The 27,814-nt window shown below is 40.0% G+C and overlaps 1 protein-coding gene across 3 annotated transcripts in view; it reads left to right on the forward strand.

Annotated features, from left to right (window-relative positions):
• Nucleotides 1–27,814, forward strand: part of LOC124595010 — a 165,110-nt gene that overhangs the window by 2,039 nt on the left and 135,257 nt on the right. For all 3 annotated transcript variants that reach the window (XM_047133559.1, XM_047133557.1, XM_047133558.1), the window contains exons 2-3: nucleotides 25,205–25,386; nucleotides 25,461–25,575. In XM_047133559.1, coding sequence (XP_046989515.1) covers nucleotides 25,205–25,386; nucleotides 25,461–25,575 — 297 coding nt within the window. The remainder of the gene's footprint in view (nucleotides 1–25,204; nucleotides 25,387–25,460; nucleotides 25,576–27,814) is intronic.

The raw sequence follows: 27,814 nt of genomic DNA on the forward strand, positions 1-27,814 counted from the left end.
CTGATATTCTATATTTATTTAGTTTTAATTTTTTGAAGCATGACACTTTTTTCAAATGTCATGTTTAAGTGTACACTGTACATAAAGAACTAAATAATAAAAAATTACACTGTTTTACGAGGGTAGTGAATAATGTGATAACTGTGCTGATAGACCAATAGTCATTAACATGACAGAGATTTGAGCCCCAAGAAATAATTCTGAAGAAATAATCACCGGATGGTTTCACTAACAACACGAAACAGTTAACAAAGCAAAAACCAAAAAACTGAGATGACGTGACAGGTCTAATCAGAATAATGCTATTGCAACATTCTGTACACTTGCCATCTCACTTAGTATAGAGGGTAAGTTAAGCCACGTAGCCTAAACCAAAATCACCAGTAAAAAAAAAATTATTTTGTAAACCTAACAAAAGAAGGAGGTCTACAAGAGAAACATACAAATAAAAACATCGAAGACACCTTGTACATGACATATGAAGCCACATTTCAAGGAATATACTGTTGGCTTGTGTTATTCACTGGACGTGGTATGACAGTGTTGTTGGGTTTGTGTATTTAATGCAATGATGCTGGTGATAGTAGTAACTGATAATATAAAAGTTTTTTGGAGACTACTATAATGTTACCACCCCATGGACCTTGCCGTTGGTGGGGAGGCTTGCATGCCTCAGCAATACAGACAACCGTACTGTAGGTGCAACCACAACAGAGGGGTATCTGTTGAGAGGCCAGACAAACGTGTGGTTCCTGAAGAGGGGCAGCAGCCTTTTCAGTAGTTGTAGGGGCAACAGTCTGGATGATTGACTGATCCGGCCTGTAACACTGTCCAAAACGGCCTTGCTGTGCCGATAGTGCGAGTGGCTGAAAGCAATGGGAAACTACAGCCGTAATTTTTCCCGAGAGCATGCATCTTTACTGTATGGTTAGATGATGATGGCATCCTCCTGGGTAAAATATTCCAGAGGTAATATAGTCCTCTATTCGGATTTCCGAGCGGGGATTACTCAGGAGGACATTGTTACCAGGAGAACGAAAACTGGCATTCTACGGGTCGGAGCGCAGAATGTCGGATCCCTTAATCGGGCAGGTAGGTTAGAAAATTTAAAAAGGGTAATGTATAGATTAAAATTGGATATAGTGGAAGTTAGTGAAGTTCTGTGGCGGTAGGAACAAGACTTATGGTGAGGTGAATACAGGCTTATAAATACAAGAGCAAATAGGGGTAATGCAGGAGTGGGTTTAGTTATGAATAAAAAAATAGGAATGCGGGTAAGCTACTACACACAGTATAGTGAACGCATTATTGTGGCCAAGATAGATACGAAGCCCACACCTACCACAGTAGTAAAAGTTTATGTGCCAGCTAGCTCCGCAGATGATGAAGAGATTGATGAAATGTATGATGAGATAAAAGAAATTATTCAGATAGTGAACGGAGATGAAAATTTAATAGTCATGGGTGACTGGAATTATCTAGCAGGAAAAGGAAGAGAAGGAAACGTAGTAGGTGAATATGGACTGGGGGTAAGAAATGAAAGAGTAGGCCACCTGGTAGAATTTTGAACAGAGCATAACTTAATCATAGCTAACACTTGGTTCAAGAATTCATGAAAGATGGTTGTATGCATGGAAGAATCCTGGAGATACTGGAAGGTTTTACAGATAGATTATATAATGGTAAGACAGAGATTTAGGAACCAGGTTTTAAAATGTAAGACATTTCCAGGGGCAGACGTGGACTCTGACCACAATCTGTTGGCTATGAACTGTAGATTAAAACTGAACGAACTGCAAAAAAGTGGGATAAACTGACAAAACCAGAGCTGTAGAGAGTTTCAGGGAGAGCATTAGGGAATGATTGATATTAATGGGGGAAAGAAATACAGTAGAAGAAGAATGGGTAACTTTGAGAGATCAAAGCGTGAAGGCAGCAGAGGATAAAGTAAGTAAAAAGACGAGGGCTAATAGAAATCCTTGGGTAACACAAGAGATATTGAATTTATTTTATGAAAGGAGAAAATGCGGTAAATGAAGCAGGCAAAAAGGAATACAAATGTCTCAAAAATGAGATCGAGAGGAAGTGCAAAATAGCAAGCAGGGATGGCTAGAGGACAAATGTAATGATGTAGAGGAGTATATCCCTAGGGGTAAGATAGATACTGCCTACAGGAAAATTAAGGAGACCTTTGGAGAAAAGAGAACCACTTGCATGAATATCAGGAGCTCAGATGGAAACCCAGTTCAAAGCAAAGAAGGGAAAGCAGAAAGGTGGAAGGAGTACATAGAGGGTCTATACAAGGGTGATATTCTTCAGGACAATATTATGGAATTGGAAGAGGATGTAGATGAAGATGAAATGGGAGATATGATACTGCGTGAAGAGTTTGACAGAGCACTGAAAGACCTAAGTCGAAACTAGGCCCTGGGTGTAGACAACATTCCATTAGAACTACAGATAGCCTTGGGAGAGCCAGCCGTGATAAAACTCTACCGTCTGGTGAGCAAGATTTATGAGACAGGCTAAATACCCTCAGACTTCAAGAAGAATATAATAATTCCACTCCCAAGGAAACCAGGGGTTGACAGATGTGAAAAATACCGAACTATCAGTTTAATAATCCATGGCTGCAAAATACTAACACGAATTCTTTACAGAAGAATGGAAAAACTGGTAGAAGCCACCATTGGGGAAGATCAGTTTGGATTCCGTAGAAATGTTGGAACACGTGAGGCTATACTGACCCTATGACTTATCTTAGAAAATAGATTACTAAAGGCAAACCTATGTTTCTAGCATTTGTAGATGTAGAGAAAGCTTTTGCGAATGTTGACTGGAATACTAAATGATTAATGGAAAATCTCATATAAGATGTGAAACAAATACTAACAAAGAGATAGAGGGGCTGGCCAGTACTTACCTCAGCTCAGTACAGCCGATAGATACACATAAAACAGAACTGAAAATTTACATTCCTAGCTTTCGGAACTTTTTTCCTTCATCAGGGAGGAGAGAGGGGAAAAAAGGGAAGAAGGGAAAGTGGATTCAGTTACTCACAACCCAGGTTATGAAGCAACAGGGAAAGGTAAACAGGGAGGGTAGCAAGGATGGAGGCATGGTTGTCAGAGGGAAGCCAAAGATATTCTACTGTAAGTACTGTGCCAGCTTCAAACCAAAGAGGATGCATACAGAAGTAAAGAGGTATATAGTATAAAGATAAACACAACTATGTAGGATGAAAAGATGCGTGAATGGCTAAAGAGGAAAGGGAAAGAGGAGAAGACTGAAGAGTGAATGGGAGTGAGGTGGTTTAACGTAGGTTCAGTCCAGGGGGATGGCGGGATGAAAGGATGTGTTGGAGTGCAAGTTCCCATCTCCGCAGTTCAGAGGCACTGGTGTTGGGTGGGAGAAGCCAAATGGCACATACGGTGTAGCAGGTTCCTAGGTCCCTAGAATTATGCTGGAGGGCATGCTCCGCTACTGGGTATTGGGCATCTCCTAGGCGGACAGTTCGTCTGTGTCCGTTCATGCGCTCAGCCAGTTTGGTTGTTGTCATGCCGATGTAAAAGGCTGTGCAGTGCAGGCATGTCAGTTGATAAATGACATGTGTGGTTTCACACGTAGCCCTGCCTTGAATTGTGTATGTTTTACCAGTAGCGGGGCTGGAGTAGGTGGTTGTGGGGGGATGCATGGGGCAGGTTTTGCAGCGGGGTCGGTTACAGGGGTAGGAACCGCTGGGTAGAGAAGGTAGTCTGGGAATATTGTAGGTAACCCTACAATATTGTAGGTAACCCTACAATATTCCCAGACTACCTTCTCTACCCAGCGGTTCCTACCCCTGTAACCGACCCCGCTGCAAAACCTGCCCCATGCATCCCCCCACAACCACCTACTCCAGCCCCGCTACTGGTAAAACATACACAATTCAAGGCAGGGCTACGTGTGAAACCACACATGTCATTTATCAACTGACATGCCTGCACTGCACAGCCTTTTACATCGGCATGACAACAACCAAACTGGCTGAGCGCATGAACGGACACAGACGAACTGTCCGCCTAGGAGATGCCCAATACCCAGTAGCGGAGCATGCCCTCCAGCATAATTCTAGGGACCTAGGAACCTGCTACACCGTATGTGCCATTTGGCTTCTCCCACCCAACACCAGTGCCTCTGAACTGCGGAGATGGGAACTTGCACTCCAACACATCCTTTCATCCCGCCATCCCCCTGGACTGAACCTACGTTAAACCACCTCACTCCCATTCACTCTTCAGTCTTCTCCTCTTTCCCTTTCCTCTTTAGCCATTCACGCATCTTTTCATCCTACATAGTTGTGTTTATCTTTATACTATATACCTCTTTACTTCTGTATGCATCCTCTTTGGTTTGAAGCTGGCACAGTACTTACAGTAGAATATCTTTGGCTTCCCTCTGACAACCATGCCTCCATCCTTGCTACCCTCCCTGTTTACCTTTCCCTGTTGCTTCATAACCTGGGTTGTGAGTAACTGAATCCACTTTCCCTTCTTCCCTTTTTTCCCCTCTCTCCTCCCTGATGAAGGAAAAAAGTTCCGAAAGCTAGGAATGTAAATTTTCAGTTCTGTTTTATGTGTATCTATCGGCTGTACTGAGCTGAGGTAAGTACTGGCCAGCCCCTCTATCTCTTTGTTAGTATTTGACTGGAATACTCTCTTTCAAATTCTAAAGGTGGCAGGGGTAAAATACAGGGAGCGAAAGGCTATTTACAATTTGTAGAGAAACCAGATGGCAGTTGAAAGAGTCGAGGGGCATGACAGGGAAGCAGTGGTTGGGAAGGGAGTGAGATAGGGTTTAGCCTATCCTCGATGTTATTCAATCTGTATATTGAGCAAGGAGTAAAGGAAACAAAAGAAAAATTTGGAATAGGAATTAAAATCCATGGAGAAGAAATAAAAACTTTGAGGTTCACCGATGACATTGTAATTCTGCCAGAGACAGCAAAGGACCTGGAGAGCAGCTGAATGGAATGGTCAATGTCTTGATAGGAGGAAATAAGATGATCATCAACAAAAGCAAAATGAGCCTAATGGAATGTAGTTGAATTTAATCGCGTGATGCTGAGGGAATTAGATTAGGAAATGAGACGCTTAAAGTAGTAATTGAGTTTGCTATTTGGGGAGCAAAATAACTGATGATGGTCGAAGTAGAGAGGATATAAAATGTAGACTGGCAATGGCAAGGAAAGCGTTTCTGAAGAAGAGAAATTTGTTAATATCGAGTATTGATGTAGCCGTCGGGAATTTGTTTCTGAAAGTATTTGTATGGAGTGTAGCCGTTTATGGAAGTGAAACATGGGCGGTAAATAGTGTAGACAAGAAGAGAATAGAAGCTTTTGAAATACGGTGCTACAGAAGAATGCTGAAGATTAGATGGGTAGATCACTTAACTAATGAGGAGGTATTGACTAGAATTGGGGAGTAGAGAAATTTGTCGCACAACTTGACTAGAAGAAGGGATCGCTCGGTAGGACATATTCTGAGGCTTCAAGTTATCACCAATTTGGTATTGGAGGGCAGCATGGAGGGTAAAAATTGTAGAGGGAGACCGAGAGGTGAATACCCTGAACAGATTCAGAAGGATGTAGGTTGCAGTAAGTACTGGGAGATGAAGAAGCTTGCACAGGATAGAGTAGCATGGAGAGCTGCATCGAACCAGTCTCTGGACTGAAGACCACAACAACAACTATAATGTTAGTAATTATGAATGATTAGGGAATGAATTGACGGTCTTGCTGTTTAAAATTCAACAAACTAATGCAAACTGTTTTTTATGAGAAAGTAGGCCTATTTAAATTTTATGCTAGGTAAGTTTGATTCACGAGTTGTTATGGTGATGAGGAGCTTGTTAAGCTATATTTCACCATTCACACATGGACTTTGATCTTTTATTCTTAATTTAGCTATATTTCTGCTGTAGTTACCCTTACTTCTAATTTTGTTGTCATGAACATCATTAGGTATTGATGTTTTACAAATAGTTCATGGCAAAATTCTCTTTATTTTAATCCATGCATCAGTCCGCACTTCTTTGTGGTAACCTATTAGTAGTTTACTGAGGCATAAGTCACTATTAATTTCCATGTCTGTAAAGTTATTCAAATGGGTTTTTACTGTCTATGAGTCTGGGGCATACAATCAGACTTTCAGAACTATAGAATACACACAGTCCTAAAAATATAAGGGCAGGCAAGTGTGAGAATTATCACAGAATCAGTTTGAAAGCTCATGCATCCCAAGCTGCTGGTGAGGATAATATACGGATGGATGGAAAAGGAAATTGAGACTCTGTAAGATGGAAGCAAGATTTATGAAAAATCAAGATATATTCATTGGGTTTGTTGTCACAGAAAGTGTGTTTGACAATGTGAAATGATGTTAGATGTTTGAATTTTTCAGTTAAATAGATCTAACCTACCCCTAGTGAAAGTGAGCGAGAATTGCAGTAGCTATTACATCAAATGAACATTCTAATGAGAACACATTATGGAGTAAATCTGAGAAAGAAAAAAAGTAATGAGGATTGCAGAAATGAGATGGCCAATAATCTTAACATCAACATTGGGGACGTTGAACTGATGATGTGAAGTAATTCTGTTACCTTGTAAGGCAAGTAGCACAAGACAGAAGAAGCAAGGACATAAAAAGCAGGCACCACAAAGAATGTGCTCCTGGCCAAAAGAAGCCTACTAATATTAAACATCAATCTTAATTTGTTGAAGAAATTTCGAACAATGTTCATTTGAGTGCATTATTGTATGCAAGTGAGGCATGGACTGTCAGAAAACTGGAAAAGAAAAGAATCAAAACATTTTTATGATTTGACCTAATTTGACCTATAGAAAATTAGATAAAGTGATAAGTTAAGAAATGAGGAGGTTCTTTGTAGAGTTGGTGAGGAGAGGGACTTGGGGGAAACATTGACAAGAAGAAGGGGCAGCATGATAGGACATGTACCGGATGATCAAAAAGTCAGTATAAATTTGAAAACTGAATAAATCACAGAATAATGTAGATAGAGAAGTACAAATTAACACACATGCTTGGAATGACATGGTGTTTTATTAGAACCAAAAAAATACGTAAGTTCAAAAAATGTCCGACAGATGGCGCTTCATCTGATCAGAATAGCAATAATTAGCATAACAAAGTAAGAGAAAACAAAGATGAAGTTCTTTACAGGAAATACTCAATATGCCCACCATCATTCCTCAGCATTAGCTGTAGTCGAGGAATAATGTTGTGAACAGCACTGTAAAGCATGTCCGGAGTTATGGTGAGGCATTGGTGTCGGATGTTGTCTTTTAGCATCCCTAGAGATGTCGATCGATCACGATACACTTGCGACTTCAGGTAACCCCAAAGCCAATAATCGCACGGACTGAGATCTGGGGACCTGGGAGGCCAAGCATGACGAAAGTCGTGGCTAAGCACACAATCATCACCAAACGACGTGTGCAAGAGATCTTTCACGCGTCTGGCAATATGGGGTAGAGCTCCATCTTGCATAAACATCGTACGTTCCAGCAGGTGTTTATCAGCCAGGCTGGGGATGAACATATTGGCGTACCTCTCACCCGTCACGGTAGCAGTTACGAAACCAGAATAACGTATTTCTTCGAAGAAAAAAGGCTCGATAACTATAGATGTGGTTAATCCAACCCATAATGTGACTTTCTCGTCGTGCAATGGAGTTTCCACGGCAGTTCTAGGATTTTCGGTAGCCGAAATTCTGCAGTTGTGGGCGTTGACAGACCCTCAGAGTGTGTAATGAGCTTCGTCGGTCCACAACACATTACTCAACCAATCGTCATCTTCCGCCATCTTTTGAAATGCCCACACCGCAAATGCCCTCTGCTTCACTAAATCGTCAGGTAACAGTTCATGATGCCGATGGATTTTGTACGGATAGCATTGGAGAGTACGCCAAAGTGCCAAGCAAACAGTAGTGTATGGAATGCCGGTGCGACTGTGCGAGCGCTGACTTCCCCGTGCATAGACGAACCCACTACAGTCTCCATTTCTTCCTGAAATGTCTCAGCGGCATTACGCCTTGTGCTCGCTCGGCCACTACGGGGTCTATCGTCTAAACAACCCGTGGCTTCGAACTTCGAAATCATTCTCGCCACAGCTATATTTGCCAACGGACCTGTACCCGTTCGAATCCCCTTCCTATGGCGATAGGATCGTAACGCTGAACTAGCACATTCCCCATTCTGATAATACAGCTTCACTAAAAGCGCCTCTTCAGGTAACGTCAACATGCTGTGACTGCTGGTGCATCTGATTCTCTCTCTCATTACAGCTCCTTTTATACACAATTTTCATGCGCAGTCACTGATGTTTTTCTGTCCAGCGCCATCTGTCTGACATTTTGTGAACTTTTTTTTTTTTCCTAAGAAAACCCCATGTCATTCCAAGCATGTGTGTCAATTTTTACCTCTCTATATACATTATTCCGTGGTTTATTAAGTTTTCAAATTTATACTGACTTTTTGATCACCCGGTATTAAGATATCAAGGAATAACTTCTGTGGTACTGTAGAGGGTAAATAAGATAGGCGAAGACAGAATGGAATATGTCCATCAAAGAATTGAGGATTTTCAACATAAAACTCGGAACACCCTGAGGTATAGTTTCTTATGCAAGCCGATACATATGGATCTGTACCCACAAGGGGACAACTGTCATCATCCTGTGCTGACCAATGATGCCTCAAATCTCAAAAAAGTTTTTCAGTATAAAGGCTATCCACCAAAGAAGGCCCGCAGGGCTTTGCGATTCAAACTGAAGATGAGTATTTCACCTGAAGAAACTGAAGAGAGAAGTTTCAAGCCTGTCACCTTCCTACTATTTGTAGGTTGTATGCTCGCAAAGCATAAAGTGAATGTTATTTTTCTGCGATCACCAAAGGTACGTAGCCACATTCGTTGGCTTTGTGAAGGATAGTTGACTCTACAGGTTGACTCTACAGAAGTCAGGCCCGTGTGAGATTCCTTGTCTTTGTGGCGTGTCATATAATGGACATACATCTGCATCTATCACAATTCACCTTGTGGTGTGTGGCAGAGGGTACTTTGTGTACCACTGTTACTTCCCCCTTTCCTGTTCCAGTCACGAATAGTGCGAAGGAGAATGGGTGTTGGCTTGAATCTCTCTAATTTTATCTTCATGACTTTTTCACAAGATGTAGGAGGAAGCAATATATTTTTTGACCCTTTTAGAAGTGTATGCTCTTGTAAGTTCAACAATTACACAACACTGTGATGCAGGAGCCCTCTCTTGCAGCGTCTGCCACTGGAATTGGTTGACCATCTCTGTAATTCTTTTGTGCTTACTAAATGAACCAGTAACAAAAGGTGCCACTCTTCTTTGGATCTTTTCTATTTCCTCTTTTCAGTCCTATCTGATTGGGATCCCATTCTGACACGCAGTATATTGGTTGAATGAGTAATTTGTAAGCTACTTCCTTTGTCGATAGACTTCATTTGCTGAGGATTCTCCTAATGAATCAGTCTGGCATCCACCTAACTCGTGATTAATTTTGTGTGGTTGTTCCCTTTCAAATCACTCTATATGCATACTCCTAGATATTTTATGGAAGTAACTGGTTCCAGTGATTGTTCTCCTTTTTTACAATAAAATAATTTTGGGTCTTTCTGTGTATGTATTTGCAGTATGTCTAATTTTTTTATGTTGAGGGTCAGTTTCCACATCCTGTAGCATGCACTGGTCCTCTGCATACTTTACATGCTGTTCGAGAATGTTCAGTGGAACATTAATGCTATAACTGCCTGCTACAGCCTGCTAAATATGCAGTGACTTAGAACAGCAGTCAGTGAAGCTACACTATTGGCTACGTGAATGTCCTCATTTTAACATTTGTTTCATCCCTTTGGGATCTGGTTGTCAGGGAAGCCATTGAAATATGTTTTGATGAGCAATTTAATTGTCAATGGTTTTAACCTCGAAAAATGTGGTATCTGGCATTGGCAATAGTTAGCATTCATAGACAATAGTACTGTTCATGTAGGCCAGACTGTGTAACACAGCACTGTTACCAGGAGGCGTTGTCAAAGCTAGTTGTGATATTTCTCCCATTATGATTATTCGTGTATGCTTGCACAATTAACTAGCCCTACCGGTATTTGAGGTGGGCTGCACTGCTTTACTGTCAGTCTTTACAGCTTGCTCTAGAGATGGTTTAATGATTTACAGCTGAGATACTAGCAGAAACAGTCTGGTTGTGAATGGAGTTTGCATATGGGTGAATTCCCATAATTCAAAGGACCATCTGATTTATGGCACTGTAATTAAATTCATAAGATTTAAGACCATGTTCTGTTATTTTCCACAAGTGTGGCAGAAACTCTGTTATCAATACTTGTAATATGTCATGTTTATTTCTAAGATTTTGCTGGTTTGAGTGGATCATCTCCAAACATTTGGTCTGCTCCCTTTTTTGTTTATTGCTGTGTGGCTGTTGCAGTTTACTGCTATAAGGGATACAACATCAGCTACTTCATGACTTCTCTCTTCTGGTTGTTCAACATTAAACAATATTCCAGATTGTTATAACCAGGTCCAACAGGTGTCTGGCTTCCTCAGTGTTTAAACTTTCCCTCCTTTACAAATTGTTTTATTTGGACAGCCTAACTTGTTAACATTGAATATAAATTTAAAAGTTAGAAAGTTTTTTTGAAAATATTGTTTGGAATTTGGTCTAATTGTAATTGTTGCTGCTGTTGTTGTCTTCATTACGAAGACTGGTTTCAAACAGCTCTCCACACTAATCTGTCCAGTGAAAGTATTTTAACTCCGCATAACTACTCCAGCCTACATCCATATGAACCTGATTACTTATTTCGAGCCTTGGTCTTCACCTACAATTTTTACCCATCAGAATTCATTCCATTACCAAACTGACTACATCTTGATGCCTAACCTAACCTAACCTAATGATGTATTATATGAACCTCTCCATTCTTTTCATCAAATAGTGTCATAAATTTCTTTTTCCCGTAATTCAGTTAAGTGCAATGTCATTTGTTATTTAATCTACTCACCTGACTTTCAGCATTCATTCATAGCACATTTCAAAAGCTTTTGTTGCCTTAGCCATTTATTTCCTATGTTTAACTTCCTTACAAGGCTACTCTCCAGTCAAATACCTCAGAAAAGACCTTTTTTACATTTAAATTTATATTCATTGTTAACAGATTTCTCTTTTTGAGCAGTGCTCTTCTTGCTATTGCTAGTGTTATTTTATCTACATCTACATACTTACTACGCAAGTCACCATACAGTGCATGGCTGAGGGTACCCTGTGCCACTACTATTTGTTTCCTTTCGTGTCCCACTTACAGATAGAGTGATTGTCTGTATGCCTCCTAATGAGCCCTAAGCTCTCATATCTTATCTCTGTGGTCCTTAGATGAAATGTATGTTGGTGGCAGTATGATCGTTCTGTAGCCATTTTCAAATGTCTGTTCTCTAAATTTTCTCAGTACTAGTGATCCTTGAAAAGGATATTGTCTTTCCTCCGGAGATTTCCCTTTTCATTTCCTGAAGCAATTCCTGCATGTTGTTCAAACCTACTGGTAACAAATCTAGCAGCCCACCTCTGAATTTCTTCAATGTCTTACTGTAATCCAACCCAGTGTGGATCCTAAACGTTAGAGTGGTACTCAATAACAGGTTGCACTAATGTCCCATACGCAGTATCCTTTACAAATGTGCCACACTTTCCTAAAATTCACTCAATAAACGAAAGTCAAGCATTCACATTTCTTACCAAAATCCTCATATGCTCATATTCCACTTTATGTCGCTTTGCAGTGTTACACCCAGATATTTAAACTCCATGATTGTGTTGAGCAGGACACTACCAATGCTGTATCTGAACATTACAGGTTTGTTTGCTCTACTCATCCACATTAACTTACATTTTTCTACATTTTGAGCTATGTGCCATTCAACACATCAGTTAGAAATTTTGTCCAGGTCATCTTGTATCGTCCTACAATCACTTAATCGTTATAGGTACAGAAAGCTGGCTTAAGCCAGAGATAAATTCTGCCGAAATTTTTACAAAGGTACAGACGGTGTTTAGAAAGGATAGATTGCATGCAACCGGTGGTGGAGTGTTCATCGCTGTTAGTAGTAGTTTATCCTGTAGTGAAGTAGAAGTGGATAGTTCCTGTGAATTATTATGGGTGGAGGTTACACTAAACAACCGAACTAGGTTAATAATTGGCTCCTTTTACCGACCTCCCGACTCAGCAGCATTAGTGGCGGAACAACTGAGAGAAAATTTGGAATACATTTCACATAAATTTTCTCAGCATGTTCTAGTCTTAGGTGGAGATTTCAATTTACCAGATATAGACTGGGACACTCAGATGTTTAGGACGGGTGGTAGGGACAGAGCATCGAGTGACATTATACTGAGTGCACTATCCGAAAATTACCTCGAGCAATTAAACAGAGAACCGACTCGTGGAGATAACATATTGGACCTACTGATAACAAACAGACCCGAACTTTTCGAATCAGTATGTACAGAACAGGGAATCAGTGATCATAAGGCCGTTGCAGCATCCCTGAATATGGAAGTTAATAGGAATATAAAAAAAGGGAGGAAGGTTTATCTGTTTAGCAAGAGTAATAGAAGGCAGATTTCAGACTACCTAACAGATCAAAACGAAAATTTCTGTTCCGACACTGACAATGTTGAGTGTTTATGGAAAAAGTTCAAGGCAATCGTAAAATGCGTTTTAGACAGGTACGTGCCGAGTAAAACTGTGAGGGACGGGAAAAACCCACCGTGGTACAACAACAATGTTAGGAAACTACTGCGAAAGCAAAGAGAGCTCCACTCCAAGTTTAAACGCAGCCAAAACCTCTCAGACAAACAGAAGCTAAACGATGTCAAAGTTAGCGTAAGGAGGGCTATGCGTGAAGCGTTCATTGAATTCGAAAGTAAAATTCTATGTACCGACTTGACAGAAAATCCTAGGAAGTTCTGGTCGTACGTTAAATCAGTAAGTGGCTCGAAACAGCATATCCAGACACTACGGGATGATGATGGCATTGAAACAGAGGATGACACGCGTAAAGCTGAAATACTAAACACCTTTTTCCAAAGCTGTTTCACAGAGGAAGACCGCACTGCAGTTCCTTCTCTAAACCCTCGCACAAACGAAAAAATGGCTGACATCGAAATAAGTGTCCAAGGAATAGAAAAGCAACTGGAATCACTCAATAGAGGAAAGTCCACTGGACCTGACGGGATACCAATTCGATTCTACACAGAGTACGCGAAAGAACTTGCCCCCCTTCTAACAGCCGTGTACCGCAAGTCTCTAGAGGAACGGAGGGTTCCAAATGATTGGAAAAGAGCACAGATAGTCCCAGTCTTCAAGAAGGGTCGTCGAGCAGATGCGCAAAACTATAGACCTATATCTCTTACGTCAATCTCTTGTAGAATTTTAGAACATGTTTTTTGCTCGCGTATCATGTCATTTCTGGAAACCCAGAATCTACTATGTAGGAATCAACATGGATTCCGGAAACAGCGATCGTGTGAGACCCAACTCGCCTTATTTGTTCATGAGACCCAGAAAATATTAGATACAGGCTCCCAGGTAGATGCTATTTTTCTTGACTTCCGGAAGGCGTTCGATACAGTTCCGCACTGTCGCCTGATAAACAAAGTAAGAGCCTACGGAATATCAGACCAGCTGTGTGGCTGGATTGAAGAGTTTTTAGCAAACAGAACACAGCATGTTGTTATCAATGGAGAGACGTCTACAGACGTTAAAGTAACCTCTGGCGTGCCACAGGGGAGTGTTATGGGACCATTGCTTTTCACAATATATATAAATGACTTAGTAGATAGTGTCGGAAGTTCCATGCGGCTTTTCGCGGATGATGCTGTAGTATACAGAGAAGTTGCTGCATTAGAAAATTGTAGCGAAATACAGGAAGATCTGCAGCGGATAGGCACTTGGTGCAGGGAGTGGCAACTGACCCTTAACATAGACAAATGTAATGTATTGCGAATACATAGAAAGAAGGATCCTTTATTGTATGATTATATGATAGCGGAACAAACACTGGTAGCAGTTACTTCTGTAAAATATCTGGGAGTATGCGTACGGAACGATTTGAAGTGGAATGATCATATAAAACTAATTGTTGGTAAGGCGGGTACCAGGTTGAGATTCATTGGGAGAGTGCTTAGAAAATGTAGTCCATCAACAAAGGAGGTGGCTTACAAAACACTCGTTCGACCTATACTTGAGTATTGCTCATCAGTGTGGGATCCGTACCAGGTCGGGTTGACGGAGGAGATAGAGAAGATCCAAAGAAGAGCGGCGCGTTTCGTCACTGGGTTATTTGGTAACCGTGATAGCGTTACGGAGATGTTTAATAAACTCAAGTGGCAGACTCTGCAAGAGAGGCGCTCTGCATCGCGGTGTAGCTTGCTCGCCAGGTTTCGAGAGGGTGCGTTTCTGGATGAGGTATCGAATATATTGCTTCCCCCTACTTATACTTCCCGAGGAGATCACGAATGTAAAATTAGAGAGATTAGAGCGCGCACGGAGGCTTTCAGACAGTCGTTCTTCCCGCGAACCATACGCGACTGGAACAGGAAAGGGAGGTAATGACAGTGGCACGTAAAGTGCCCTCCGCCACACACCGTTGGGTGGCTTGCGGAGTATCAATGTAGATGTAGATGTAGATGTAGATCTTCAACACTTCCCCTTACACCACAGCATCATCAACAAACAACTGTGGACTGCTGCCCGCCCTGCCCACTAGATTATTTATGTATACAAAAAATAGTAGCGGTCCTATCACCCTTCCATTGGGCACTCCTGATGATACTCTTGTCTCTGATGAAAACTCATATCATGAAGGACAACATACTGTGTCCTGTTATGAAGTCTTCGAATCACTTACATATATGATAACCTATTTTGTATGCTCATAACTTTGTTAACAATCTGCAGTGTGGTATGGTGTCAAATGCTTTTCGGAAATCTGAAATGTGGAATCTGCCTGTTGCCCACCATCCATAGTTCAGAGTATATCACAAGAAGAAGGGCAAGCTGAGTTTCACACAAACAGTGCTTTCTAAAATTTTACTGATTCATAGATATAAGCATTTAGGGTAGATATTAGCATTTGGGGTATTCATAGATATAAGCATTTGGGTTTGGTCTCTAGGAAATTTATCATTTGAACTCAGAATAGAATTCTGTAGCAAACTGATGTTAAGGATGTTGGGCTGTAGTTTTGTGGGCCTGTTCTTCTAACCTTCTTATATACAAGAGTCACCGCCACTTATTTCCAGGTGCTTGGGACTTTGCATTGGGCGAGAGGGTCACAATAAATGCAAATTAGTAAGGAGTCAATGCTTTAGAATACTCTTTGTAAAACTGAATTGGGTTTCCATATGGACCTGGCGACTTATTTGTTTTCCGCTCTTTCAGATGTTTCTTCACACTATGAATGCTTATTACTATGTTGTCCATATGGGACTCTATGCATCAAACGACAGTATGTTTGTACAATTCTCCTGCCTGAACAACTTCTTAATTGTGGAATTAAAAACTTTAGCTTTCGTTTTGCTGTCTCAACTGTTACACCAGACTTGTCAATGAGTTACCGAGTGGAAACCTTAGACCCACAAAACAATTTTACGGACCAGAATTTTCTTGGATTCTCGGCCAGATCCTTTCCTATGGTATGGTGCTAGTTGTGTACTGTGTGCATAGATCTGTTCAGAGGCGTATGAATCTCTACTAACTTTTGCCTTTCATTATTTGTGCATTCTCTTTTGAACCAAGATTGCAACAGCCTTTGCTTCCTTATCATTTTCCGAATTTCGTTGCTAAACCACAGTGGGTCTTTTCTGTCGTTAATCTACAACTAGGCATACACTTGTCCAGAGCCTGATTTGCAGTCTATTTAAACTTTGCCCCTAATTCCTCTGTGTACATCATACTGGAACTAAATGATTGCAATTCACTGTTTAAGTGAGATGCTAACAACTGCTTACCTACTCTTTCTAGCAGAAAAACCCTCTCCTAGCCTTTTTGACTGATTTATCAACTTTGGAGCCATAATTGCTATGATACCTTGATCGCTAATCCCCATCTCTATACTAATGCCATCAATAAATACTAATGCCATCAATAAGGTCCTCTATATTTCGGCCATCATCATTTATTTTGCTATCCAAATAGCAGAAGTCTACTACTACTTTCATTGCCCCATTTCTTAATCTAGTTCCCTCAGCATCACCTGACGTAATTCCTTTGCCTTTGTTTTATGTTCATTGGTATTCATCTTGTAGAACTAACCTCTTTCCAAGACATTAGCCATTCCATTCCATTGCTGCAAATACTTTGCTGTCTCTGACAGAGTTACGTCATCAACAAACCTCAAAATTTTAAGATCTTCTCCCAGAACTTAAATTTACTTTCCGAATTTCTCGTTGGATTCCTTCACAGCTTACTCAGTATTCAGACTGAAGAACTTCTGGAATTGGCAATAATGATGTTTCACTCCGCTCTAAACTACTGCTTCCCCTTCTTGTTCTATGACACACAACTGCAATCTTGTTGCTGCTCAAGTTGTAGATAGCTTCTTGCTCCCTTGCTTTCTTTAATACTCCTATAGGCATCATCCATCTTTCCTGTAGTCATTCATGTTTCTACAGCTTTGCATTTGTCCTCTGGCCCTACACATTTAACCGTTTTGCACTTCCTTTTAATTTAGTTTTCAGATGTCTGTATTCCCTTTTGCCTGCTTCATTTTTATATTTGCTCCCTTGCTCAGCCAAATTCAGTACCTCATGTGTTATTCAGGGATTTCTTCGGGACCATGCTCTTTTTCTGCGATCCTTTACTGCCTTTGCTGTTTCATCTCTAAAAAATACCCATTTGTTTTCAGTCACATTTCTTTCTTCTTTTTCCATCAATCGTCGTATAATGCTTCCTTTGAAAGTCTGAACAACCCTTGATTTTTTTTTTGGCTAAGCAGGGATGGCTAGAGGACAACTTTCAGGATGTAGAGGCATATATCACTAGGGGTAAGATATATTCTGCCTACAGGAAGATTAAAGAGACCTTTGGAGAAATTCTGGGTGATGCGATTGTGACCCTTGTCAGAAAGACATCAAGAGAAGGGTTGAGGTATGGGTAAGAGGAGGTGTGATGTGTCCACAGTGGCATTGGGCAGAATTATGGTGAAATGTGGTGCCAACATGATAACATTAACCCACCTTCACCTGAAATGAGTTTCTGAACTGTGGCCTTTCTTTTTTTGCATGTGTCGACACTGCCTTATTGAAGCATCTCAGAACCTGAAGGTGACACAAGGTCTCATGCTTTTGCACCATTATAGAGGAAGGTTTTAGGAACTTTAAAAACCAAATTTTGAGCTTCTACATCACAATGGGAAAAATTGATGGGTTTCAAAAAAGTAACCCTTTAGTTTTGTTGCACAGTTTATTATGCTTATCATAATGTCAGATGGAAATAGATCCAGAGCATCTTGATTGATACGAGCTAATATTTTACTACTGTAGAACCATTGGAACTGTTTATGATAGTCAAGTTGATAAATATTGTGTTGAAAGCTGTGCCACAATAATGGATCACTATGTATTCAATCTTGTATTACTTGGCAGTTTACAAGCTACCAGGCAGTTTACAAGCTACAAGCAGAAATTATCTTAGGGTTCATAAAATAGCTAGGACCACTTGGAATAAAATTACATAGACTTAAATAGGAAATCATTTTGGAGACTGTAATGTTGAATTTCTGTCAGACAATAACGAGAAGAGCTGGAGTTGTTGATGTCCAGTTGTGGATCGTTTTCTACAGTGAAATTCCCTATGAGAAGGACATAGTGCAACAACCGTTCACAATTTGTACGATTTAGACGTGAAAGCAAACATTAAAAATAATGTATACCAAGCAGCCATGTTTAGATTACAGAAAAAAATATTGTATCACAGAATCATAAAAAATTAAAATTTAACTCTTTCTTGAACATATTTATATGTACAGGGTGGTGCACAAAATGTGTTACCATTTGAATATAAACTTTATTGTCAATACAATCTGAAAGGAACATATACTACAATGAAGAGCCGTCCATGGAGATTTCTTCTAACTCAGCACATGCTCAATATGTCCACCATTTCGTTTCCTAACTTCCTTCAACAAACACTGAAGTTGGTGATTACCCTAAGGCACATGTCTTCCGTAATTTCACTGCAAGCTTGAAGAATAAGTCTTCTGAGCTCCATTAAATCACGTGGATGTTTCGGGAAAATTTTTTCCTTTAGGTACCCCCAAACAAAAAAATCACATGGATTGAGGTCTGGACTATTGGGGGGCCAATTCTGTCCGTCATTGAAGCAACCTGGAAACCTGAGTGAAATGATCCGCATGTCGAAATGCTCGTGTAAAAACTCCAACACAGTGTTTGCAGTATGTGACCTTGCTCCATCTTGCATGAACCACTGCGTGTTGAAGGGCAAGGCAGTAGCAAGAAGCTGTGGAATGAAGCTATTGCGAAGCATGCTCAAATAACGCTCGCTGTTCGCAGTTTCTTCAGAGAAAAAGGGTCCAATAAGTCCGTGACTGGAAATTGCTGCCCACGCTGTAAGCCTCGGAGCATAATGTTGTCGTTCATGAAGCACTTGTGGGTTTTCAGTGGTCCAGATGTGTACATTTTGTTTGTTAACCACACCATCTAAATGAAAATGCGCCTCGTCTGAAAACCAAACGTTGTTCAGTGTTTCTTCCCTATCCTCCGCCCACTGAGCAAACAGCAGTCTCTGCTGCTTGTGTTCTTCAATGAGCTTCTGTGCACAGGTCATCTTGTATGGGTACATATGGAGGTCACTTTTAAGAATGCGTTGAACGGAGCGTCTGGATATTCCCAGTTGCACTGCTGCCTTTCTACACGATTTCCCGGGACTCCTCTGTACAGCGACTTGTACTGCTTCAGTATTCTTCAGCAAACAAACAGGCTTAGGCCGAGGTCGCTTCGCTTCCAATACTGTTCCTTCCTGTACAGATTTATTGTACAAACTGTGGATGGTCTTCTTGTAAGGGACCCGTTGTGTGTTAAACTGTTGTCGAAAATGCCTCTGAGTCACAACAAGGCTTTTCGTTTCACGTAACAGTTGCTGATCGTTGCTGTGTCGTCAGTCTTCCATTGTCAGCCATTGCTGCTTACTAGTCTCCTAGTGGCAGTATCTTGAATTACACGTCATTCGTAACTCATTTGTTTTTCCAAGCTCTGTTGATACTACTGTAGAAATCTCAGCAGGATATCTAATGTGCGCCATAAATTGTGAAAGAAACAATCGGTGACACATTTTGTGTGCCACCCTCTATTTTGTGTCTTGTTTTTCCCTAAAACAAATTTTTAAAAGTAGACAAGGAAGGACAGGGGATGAAGAACTCCTGAAATTAAGTATTTGTTCTAGGAAAAGAGAACTCTACTTAGTTCAGATGACAATCTGCAATCAAGAGTTGATACTCCAGTACCACAAACATTGTGAAATCCTCCAGTTTTTTTTTAAGGCAAAATGCATGTGCTGTACTCAAACAGCAAAAAACTTCTAAGAATAAAACAAAAACAAGTTGAAATTTTATTCTATCTGCTATATGGCAGGCTGAAGTGTTCATTATTGAGCTGTGTAACAAGTGGCATTACATCGTAAACAAGGCTCTGTTTTTACAAATGTAGATACAGTCAACTATTTTCTTTGAAAAATACAAATGTAATCAACTAAATACGTAGCTGTCAGTAGGAGATGAGCAGCAGCTATTTCATGTAACTAAGGAAGCACCAGCTCGTTTCAGAGCAGGAGTTTTCTTTCTGACTTGCTAGGTTAAATTTAGCTGGCATGAGCTCAAGTAGTACTAAGCAGTGTTGTAATAGTTTATTGTTAATGCAGTGTACAGTTAGGTTTCTAAGATATGCTTCCATGTAGCTCAATGAGCAGACAGTCACTGTTTCCTTTATCTTCCTTTTGTGATCAGTTATTTGTTGGATGTATTTCAGTCTTTGTCTTCCTTTAGAGTTTTTACCCTCTACAGCTCCCTCTAGTATCATGGAGCTTATTCCCTCCTGTCTCCACACATGTATCATCTGTCCCTCCTTCTTGACAGTGTTTTCCAGGTTTCCTTTCTTCGCTGATTCTGTGGAGAACCTCCTAATTCCTTATCTTATCAGCCCATATAATTTTCAACAATCTTATTTAGTACCACATTGCAAATGTTTCATTTCTCTTCTGTTCTCGTTTTTCTTGCGTCCACTATTCACTACTATACAACACTGTGCTCCTAATGTACATCCTCTGAAATTTCTTCCTCAAATTAACACCTATGTTTGATACTAGTTGACTTCTTTTGGCCAGGAACAGCCACTTCGCCTGTGGCGGTCTGCTTTTTATGTCCTCCTTGGTTTGTCCATCATGTGTTATTTTGCTTCCAAGATACCAGAATTCCTTAACTTTGTTTGTTTTGTGTTCATCAGTTTTGATGTTGACTTCCTTGCTCCTCTAATTTATGCTGCTTCTAATTACTTTTGCCTGTCTTTAATCTTGATCCATATTCTGTACTCATCACTTGTTCTTGCTGTAGTCCATTCAAAAGATCCTGTAATACTTCCTCATCTTCACTAAGTATAGAAATTCTATCAGTGAATCTTATCAGTGATTTCCATTCACCCTGAATTTTAATCCCTCTCTTTATCGTCCGCCCCTCCCCCACTCCTGCCCCTCCATTGAACAATCTGGATGAAAGAATGTGTATCTGCCTTGTATCCTTTTTAATCTGAGTACTCGGTCTCCCAGTCTTATTGGTCCCTCGTGACTCTTGTACATATTTTATGTTACTCATCTGTCACTATAGCTTACTTCCATTTTTCTCAGAATTTCAAACATCTTGCACTACTATTGTCAAATGCTTTTTACAGGTTGACAAATCCTGTGAACATGTCTTGATTTTTGATTTTTCATCAGTCTTGCTTCAATTACCAAGTGCAACATCAGGACTGCCTCTCTGGTGACATTATCTTTCCTTAAGCCACATTGACCATCATCTAACAGATCCTCAGTTTTCTTTGTCATGCTTCTGTATATTATTTTTTGCCAGCTACTTGGATGCATTAACTGTTAAGCTGGTAGTTCTCGTAATCACTTGTTCTTGCTGTCTTCTGAGTTCTGTGGATGATATTTTTCTGAAAGTCTGATTTTATGTTGCCAGTCTCGTAGATTCTACACAAAAGTTTGAATAGTCATTTGGTTGCCACTTCCCCTGATGATTTTAGAAATTCTGATGGAATGTTATCTATCCCTTCTGCCGTATTTGATCTCAAGTCTTCCAGAGCTCGTTTAATTCTATAGTGGATCCCCTATCACTTCCATATTGATCTGGTTTCTTCTTCTTGTCACATCATTACACAATTCCTTCCCCTCATAGTGGCCTTCAGTGTACTATTTCCATGTATCAGCTCTGCCTTCTGTGTTTAATAGTGGAATTCCCATTCTATTCTTAACGTTGCCACCCTTGTTTTTAATTTAACTGAAGGTTGTTTTGACTTTTTTATGTTCTGAGTTAGTCCTTCAGACAATTATTTCTTTTTCGATTTCTTCACATATTTCCTGCAACTGTTTGAGCTTGGCTTGCCTGCAATTTTTATTTATTTTGTTCCTTGTGATTTATGTCGCTGTATTCCTGTCTCTCCCTTAACATATTTGTACTCCCTTGTTTTGTCAGTCAGGTTTACTCGCAGTTACCTTTCTAGTATGTATGTTTGTGATTAACATCTGTGACTGCTCTTGTTAGAAATGTCCACTCTCTACAGCTGAACTGCTTGCCTCGATATTCCTTATCACAGTATGCACATCTTTAGCAAACTTCAAACATGTCTCATACTTCAATATCCCCCTTCTGTCCACACTGATTCTTCTGTACAATTCTCTTAAACTTCAGTCTATAATATATTGTTACTGAATTGTGATTTGAATTTATATCTGCTCTTGCATAAACCTTACAATCCAATATCTTATTTCAGAATCTCCGTCCGACTTTGATGTTATCCTTCTGGAATCTTCCCAAGCCTCAATGCCTTTTCCAATAAAACCACCTCCTCTTGCGATTCTTGAATGGAGTATTCCTATTACTAGGTGAAATTTATTGCAGAGATCTGTTAGTCTTTCTTCTCTCTCATTCCTGCTTCCAAGCCCATATTCTCCCATAACCCTTTTGTCTACTTCTTCCCTTACTATCATGATGATTATTAGATTTTCATTTTCCTTTGCGTACTGATTTGTCCTTGCACTATCCTTATATATTTTCTCTCTTCAGTTTCTGCTTGCTATGTTGCCGTGTATACCAGAGCTGTTGCTGCTGGTGTTGGTTTGCTGTTGATTCTGATGAGGAGAACTGTTCACACCAACCCACTCTCTGCCATGCCTTTCTATTCATAATGAATCCTTCTCCTGTTATACAATTTGTTTCCATTGTTGGTATTACCCTATATTTATCTGACCGCAAATCCGTGTATTCTTTCCAGTTCAGTTCACTGACCCCCCCCCCCCCCCCAATATCTAGAGCGACCCGTACCATTTCCCTTATTAGGTTTGCTAGCTCCCTATGGTGTTCAGACTTCTCACATTCCACTCGCCGATTCATAGAACATAATTCTTTTGTTGGTTATTTAAACTTTTTCTCAAGGTTACCTCTCCTATCGCAGTCCCCTCTTGGGAATTGGAATAGGGGGCTGATCTGGAGATTTGCCAATAGAGAGATCACTATGACACTTTTTCAGTTACTAGCCACATGTCCTGTGGGTAAACCTTAAGTGTCTTTAGTGCTGTGGTTTCCATTGATTTCTGCACCCTCATGGCATTGATCATTTCTGATTGCTCTATCTTTTAGGGGCAGAGTCCCACTTCAAGTGCAGGAGAGTGCCCTGAACCTCTGTCTGCTTCTCTGTCCTCTGATAAGGCCTTTGACAGAATGAGGGTAACTTCTTATGCTGGATGTCTTGGGCTGTCATTGCTGATGAGTTTTATTCAAAACTAGCTGACAAACCCAGCATTGTGTGGGTACTCGTTTTTCCAAATTTCTATTATAAACCAAACGTTATATGTACTCCTGCCGTAGATTCCGTGCGATATTATCCCTGACTCTTTCAGTACTCTGAGTGCAGCTGCTTTGGGTGTCTGCAACACGATCTTGTAAACGTCTCTATGGCAATGCCTCATCATAGCTCTACACATGGTAATTGGTTTTGGCCTACAGCTGTTTGCACTTCACAGTTGAAATCTATCAAAAGTGCTGCAAGGTGTCAGGGATTTCCTTGAGTTGACTTGACTGTACTAGTGACTTAGTATTAAAGAATGAATGTATGAAAACTTCATGCATGACGCAGCATTTTTTCATGCATCTCATTGTTTATGAAGACATAGCTCCTGAACTATGATAAATGGGTGCTTCTTACCCAGACAGTGATTTTTGCCTGACAGTTATGGATATTACACATTGAGTTTGGTTGAAAATGGCACTGTGGTTTAGGTGCAAATGTGACACGTATGTACATCCATCAATTTTCATAATAAGCATTGATTTAAGCAGTAGCTAGATTTGAACCCGGCACCTGGGATCTTTTGATTATTAACCAAAGACAGTATCCTGGACTACTTGGCTACTTATTAATGTACTGTCTTTGCCCTCCCACTTTCTCTCCTACACCTCCTCCTCCTCCCCCCCCCCCCCCCCCCCCCCCGCCCACTTTCCTCTTTGTCTCCCCTCACTGCCACAACAAGTGGGTCATCTCATCCCATAGTCTGAGAGACCTGCCCTTCCTTTTTAATCTTTCACAGTCTAACCTGCTATTAGTTCTGAAAGCTAGGGTTATGCATGTACTTTTATATGTATCTGTCTGCAGTGAAGATATTTCTTTTGAAGGAAAATAAAGGCCAGCAATTTTATCTTATAATTTTATAGTTATGTAAGTTTAATTTCCCTTTCGATATAATTGACACTATTTACTGTTGCATTATCTAAAAAAATATTCGTTGGTGCTAAGGTTGGTTTGAACACCTCTCACTAATTATGATACATTGGGTGATAGGTGGCCCTGATTCTCAACTGACTTGAGGAATAACTGACCCAGACAATTTAGTACAGATTCTTATTGATAATGCATTTTGTCATTTTTTTTTCCACATATAGGGAATTGTCAGAAGTAAAAGTGATGTTAAACCAGGAACTGAATCCCAAAACTTTGGATTTGTAGTTTGCCACTTTGTACATAAGTCATTAAAGCAGTACTACAGTATTAAACAGCTAACCCAGGGCATTGACTCCATTGCAGGTTCTCTCTCTAAAGGTTTCCAGATGCAACAAAAATTTGATTTTCAATATTTCATACAGTTATTGACTGAGTTTAAATATGTGAAACACTGTCGTAATCTGCCCAGTGAGAACTATAATCTCGTGTTAAACATCTAACACAGTTAGTGAAGTATTACAGTTAGAAACTGTGTATCTTTCTTAAGGCAGTGCAACTCACAGCACACAATTAGCTGGAATATATCTATCCAGCATTTGAGAATGAGAGTATTTAGTGACGTCCTTCAAACTTAACACATAATTTCAAACTGTGACAAAACTTTATCTCAATGACATTCCCCACTAAATGATGAAAGAAAAAAAAAAGTTTACCACTTACTACACTTTTGCTGTCCATGCAGTAAAACTGCAACATGAGGCTTGAAATTTTAATGTATTACTTCTTTACTACTAACTCAATCACACAATTTGAGAGATATCACATTGTGTTCATGGGAGTTCGATTCTTTAAAGAATCGGGGGTGGGAGGTTAATTACTTCTTATTAGTGCAGCATGGAGGAGCAATTTATCACAGTACTTTCTCCCACAAATGTGTTCCTGCACTTGTTGCGAATTACTCATTGTTCTCCTTAGTGCAATTTGCAATACATGACCCAGGATTAAATTAATGCAAAAGGGCTTCTAGATTGGGAACAACTGGATGTCCCTAGATGATACGAAGTCGGGCTTCCATTACATTTATTATTGGTTTAATTGCAGAGTACCGTGACTGAACCTGACCTAGAAGATATTGTAAACCCAAAGCTAGCACAATATTTGCGGGAGAAGAAGACAAGAAAACAAGTAGACTGTTCTGAGACAAAAACTGACATTGAAGAAACAGAGTCACAGGAGCCACTTTCTGAAGATGAAAATTTTATTCCAGAAGAAGAACATACGTGGTAAGCCAGTTTGCTTCAAAATTAAAATCAAACTTTCAGTTTGAGTATTATCTGTAATGACTAAAATTTTACAGTTGCCAGAAAATTCCATTGAAGGTATGCTTCCCAATGGACAGAACAGTTCAGAACACAATAAAATTGGTAAAACACCAAAGGAAAATTGAAGAAATGATAAGAGAGGTCAAAAAGGTAAGAAATGTTTATAATCTTGACAGTATGTGCTTTGTTCCTAACAAGAATGACCAGATCATTGTGCTGTATGACATTATGTATCACATGTGAAAGATGCACAATGAGTAATTAGTAGATATTGTATGTGGTCTTCTTCTGCTTCAGCGATCTCCCATTGAACGTTTTTAGATTGTATTGTGGAAATACGTTATATGATTTCACTAGGAAATTGAAAATTTTTATGACTGTATAATTTTCTGCTCATAGCCCCTCAGGAAGTCCACATTCTGCATAGCGGAGGTCAGTTTTTTTGTAATGTTAAATTTATGGTAATATTGTTACCAGATACTGATTGGTGGTTTATTAGACACACACGCGCACACACACACACACACACACACACACACACACACACACACACACACCTCCGTAAGCAACACTGTTAGTGGAATGATGTTCAAAGAGATTTTTGTCATAGGAGTTTGATTAGTAGAGAAGAGATGGTACCTTACAGTTCCTGATTGCTAAACTGTGCAAAACGTCATTGATTGAAACTCAAACATATTCTACAGCGTCTCATGAAGTAGGAGTAATTAACAACATTGATGGTGACCTTTAATTCTAATATACAATTAGTAGTGCCCGTGGTGCTATTCGAGACAAGATTACTATGTCCTGGTATTGATGTCACTCTGTCCACTGTCTTCTTTCTGTAATTGCTCCCCCCCCCCCCCCCCCGCCCCCCCCCCCCACACACACACACACACACACACACAAAAGGCGAAGTAGGGAGAGAGTACTGTGCATTGGGTTATGTGGCAGATGGTTTAAGGGCATGGGAACATGCCTACTAGCAGTGGCTGTATCATGCTTGAGTATGGAGTAGACAGCTGGGAATCGCATACTGAGTGTGGCGTGAAGTAGTACTATGGTGTTAGTTAATATTTATTGTGTGAGCACTGCTATGCTCCTCCAGCCATACCGTCGATGTTAGTTGCACCTATAGAAGGTTAACAATAATTTCATAAAGTCATTAACTAAAGTGAAAATGTAAATGAGAACACATCAACTTAGTCGTTATTGATGGCAGACAATGGACCAACCAGAAACACTCTGAATAAGAAGGTGTCAAACTGTTGCTGTAATTCACTAGGAGTCTTCTACCAGGTAGGAGTGAGGCAATGTGGTTCAGTATGATCAAGTGGAATATGAGACTGATAACTATTTATCGCAGTTAGTAGTGCCTCAGAAAACATTGTGCAACGCGCACTTTGGACAGTATAGTGTAACGAATTATTGAAAATCATTTGTCTCATTGAACAGTGCCTTGGTGAACGGTTATGTGAAGTTTTAACATCTTGTACTACTGTGAATTATTAGGTTGTGTCTTGTGGTGCTCTGATGTAGTTAGCTTCTGCGGAATATGATTTAATGAATGAACATAATCAGGCTTGTACTTGTGTTTCTTTATTACTGCTAAACACTAGTGAATAAAGATCAAGTGGAATCCTATGTTTTGATAACTTTATTTCATAGCACTGGATTTTTTCCCACACTGCCATTTCAATTTAGCACAGTTTGTCATTTGCATATCTAGCACAGTTTGTTGTTTCGATGTCAAATCCTGCACCTATATGGAGAAGAAGCCAGTCGGGATGAGATCTGTGAGACAGCTTTTTAAGATGTGAGGTAAGGAAACCAAAATCAGTGACGTTAGGAAAGTGAAAAAGACATACGCTCAGAAACTTTAGTATTTGATAGAACCAGTCATTTCCGCATTTTGTGAAATCCACTATTTAACAGATAGGTAGGTGAACATTATAATAGTAACCCACCCTTGCCATTATTGTGTGTGTGTGTGTGTGTGTGTGTGTGTGTGTGTGTGTGTGTGCGTCCAACCATTGCGCTTGGTATCCATAACGGGGAATGACCAGTAGACTGTGCTTAATGGGTGTGGCAGTAGTGCTAATGGACAGTGGACATTTTAAAATTTAAAATCATGTGTGACCTTTGCCAAACAGTGATGAAAGTGGGAGAAATTTAAACCAGTGCGTAAAAAGAACAGCGGCATTTAATGACGGTAAAATTTGAGGAACAGTGAGTATTTAGTGTTGGTAAGACTTTGAATAGTGGCAAGAAATATTTTTTGAACTGTCGTTATCGAAACAATGATGATTACTGGTCATTTTGAACATTTAGTTTTGATGACAAATGAACAGGGGAAATAGTGTAGAAATTGTTTGGTGAACTGGAGTGG

Source organism: Schistocerca americana, chromosome 2 (genome assembly GCF_021461395.2).
Source record: "Schistocerca americana isolate TAMUIC-IGC-003095 chromosome 2, iqSchAmer2.1, whole genome shotgun sequence".
Taxonomy (NCBI): domain Eukaryota; kingdom Metazoa; phylum Arthropoda; class Insecta; order Orthoptera; family Acrididae; genus Schistocerca; species Schistocerca americana.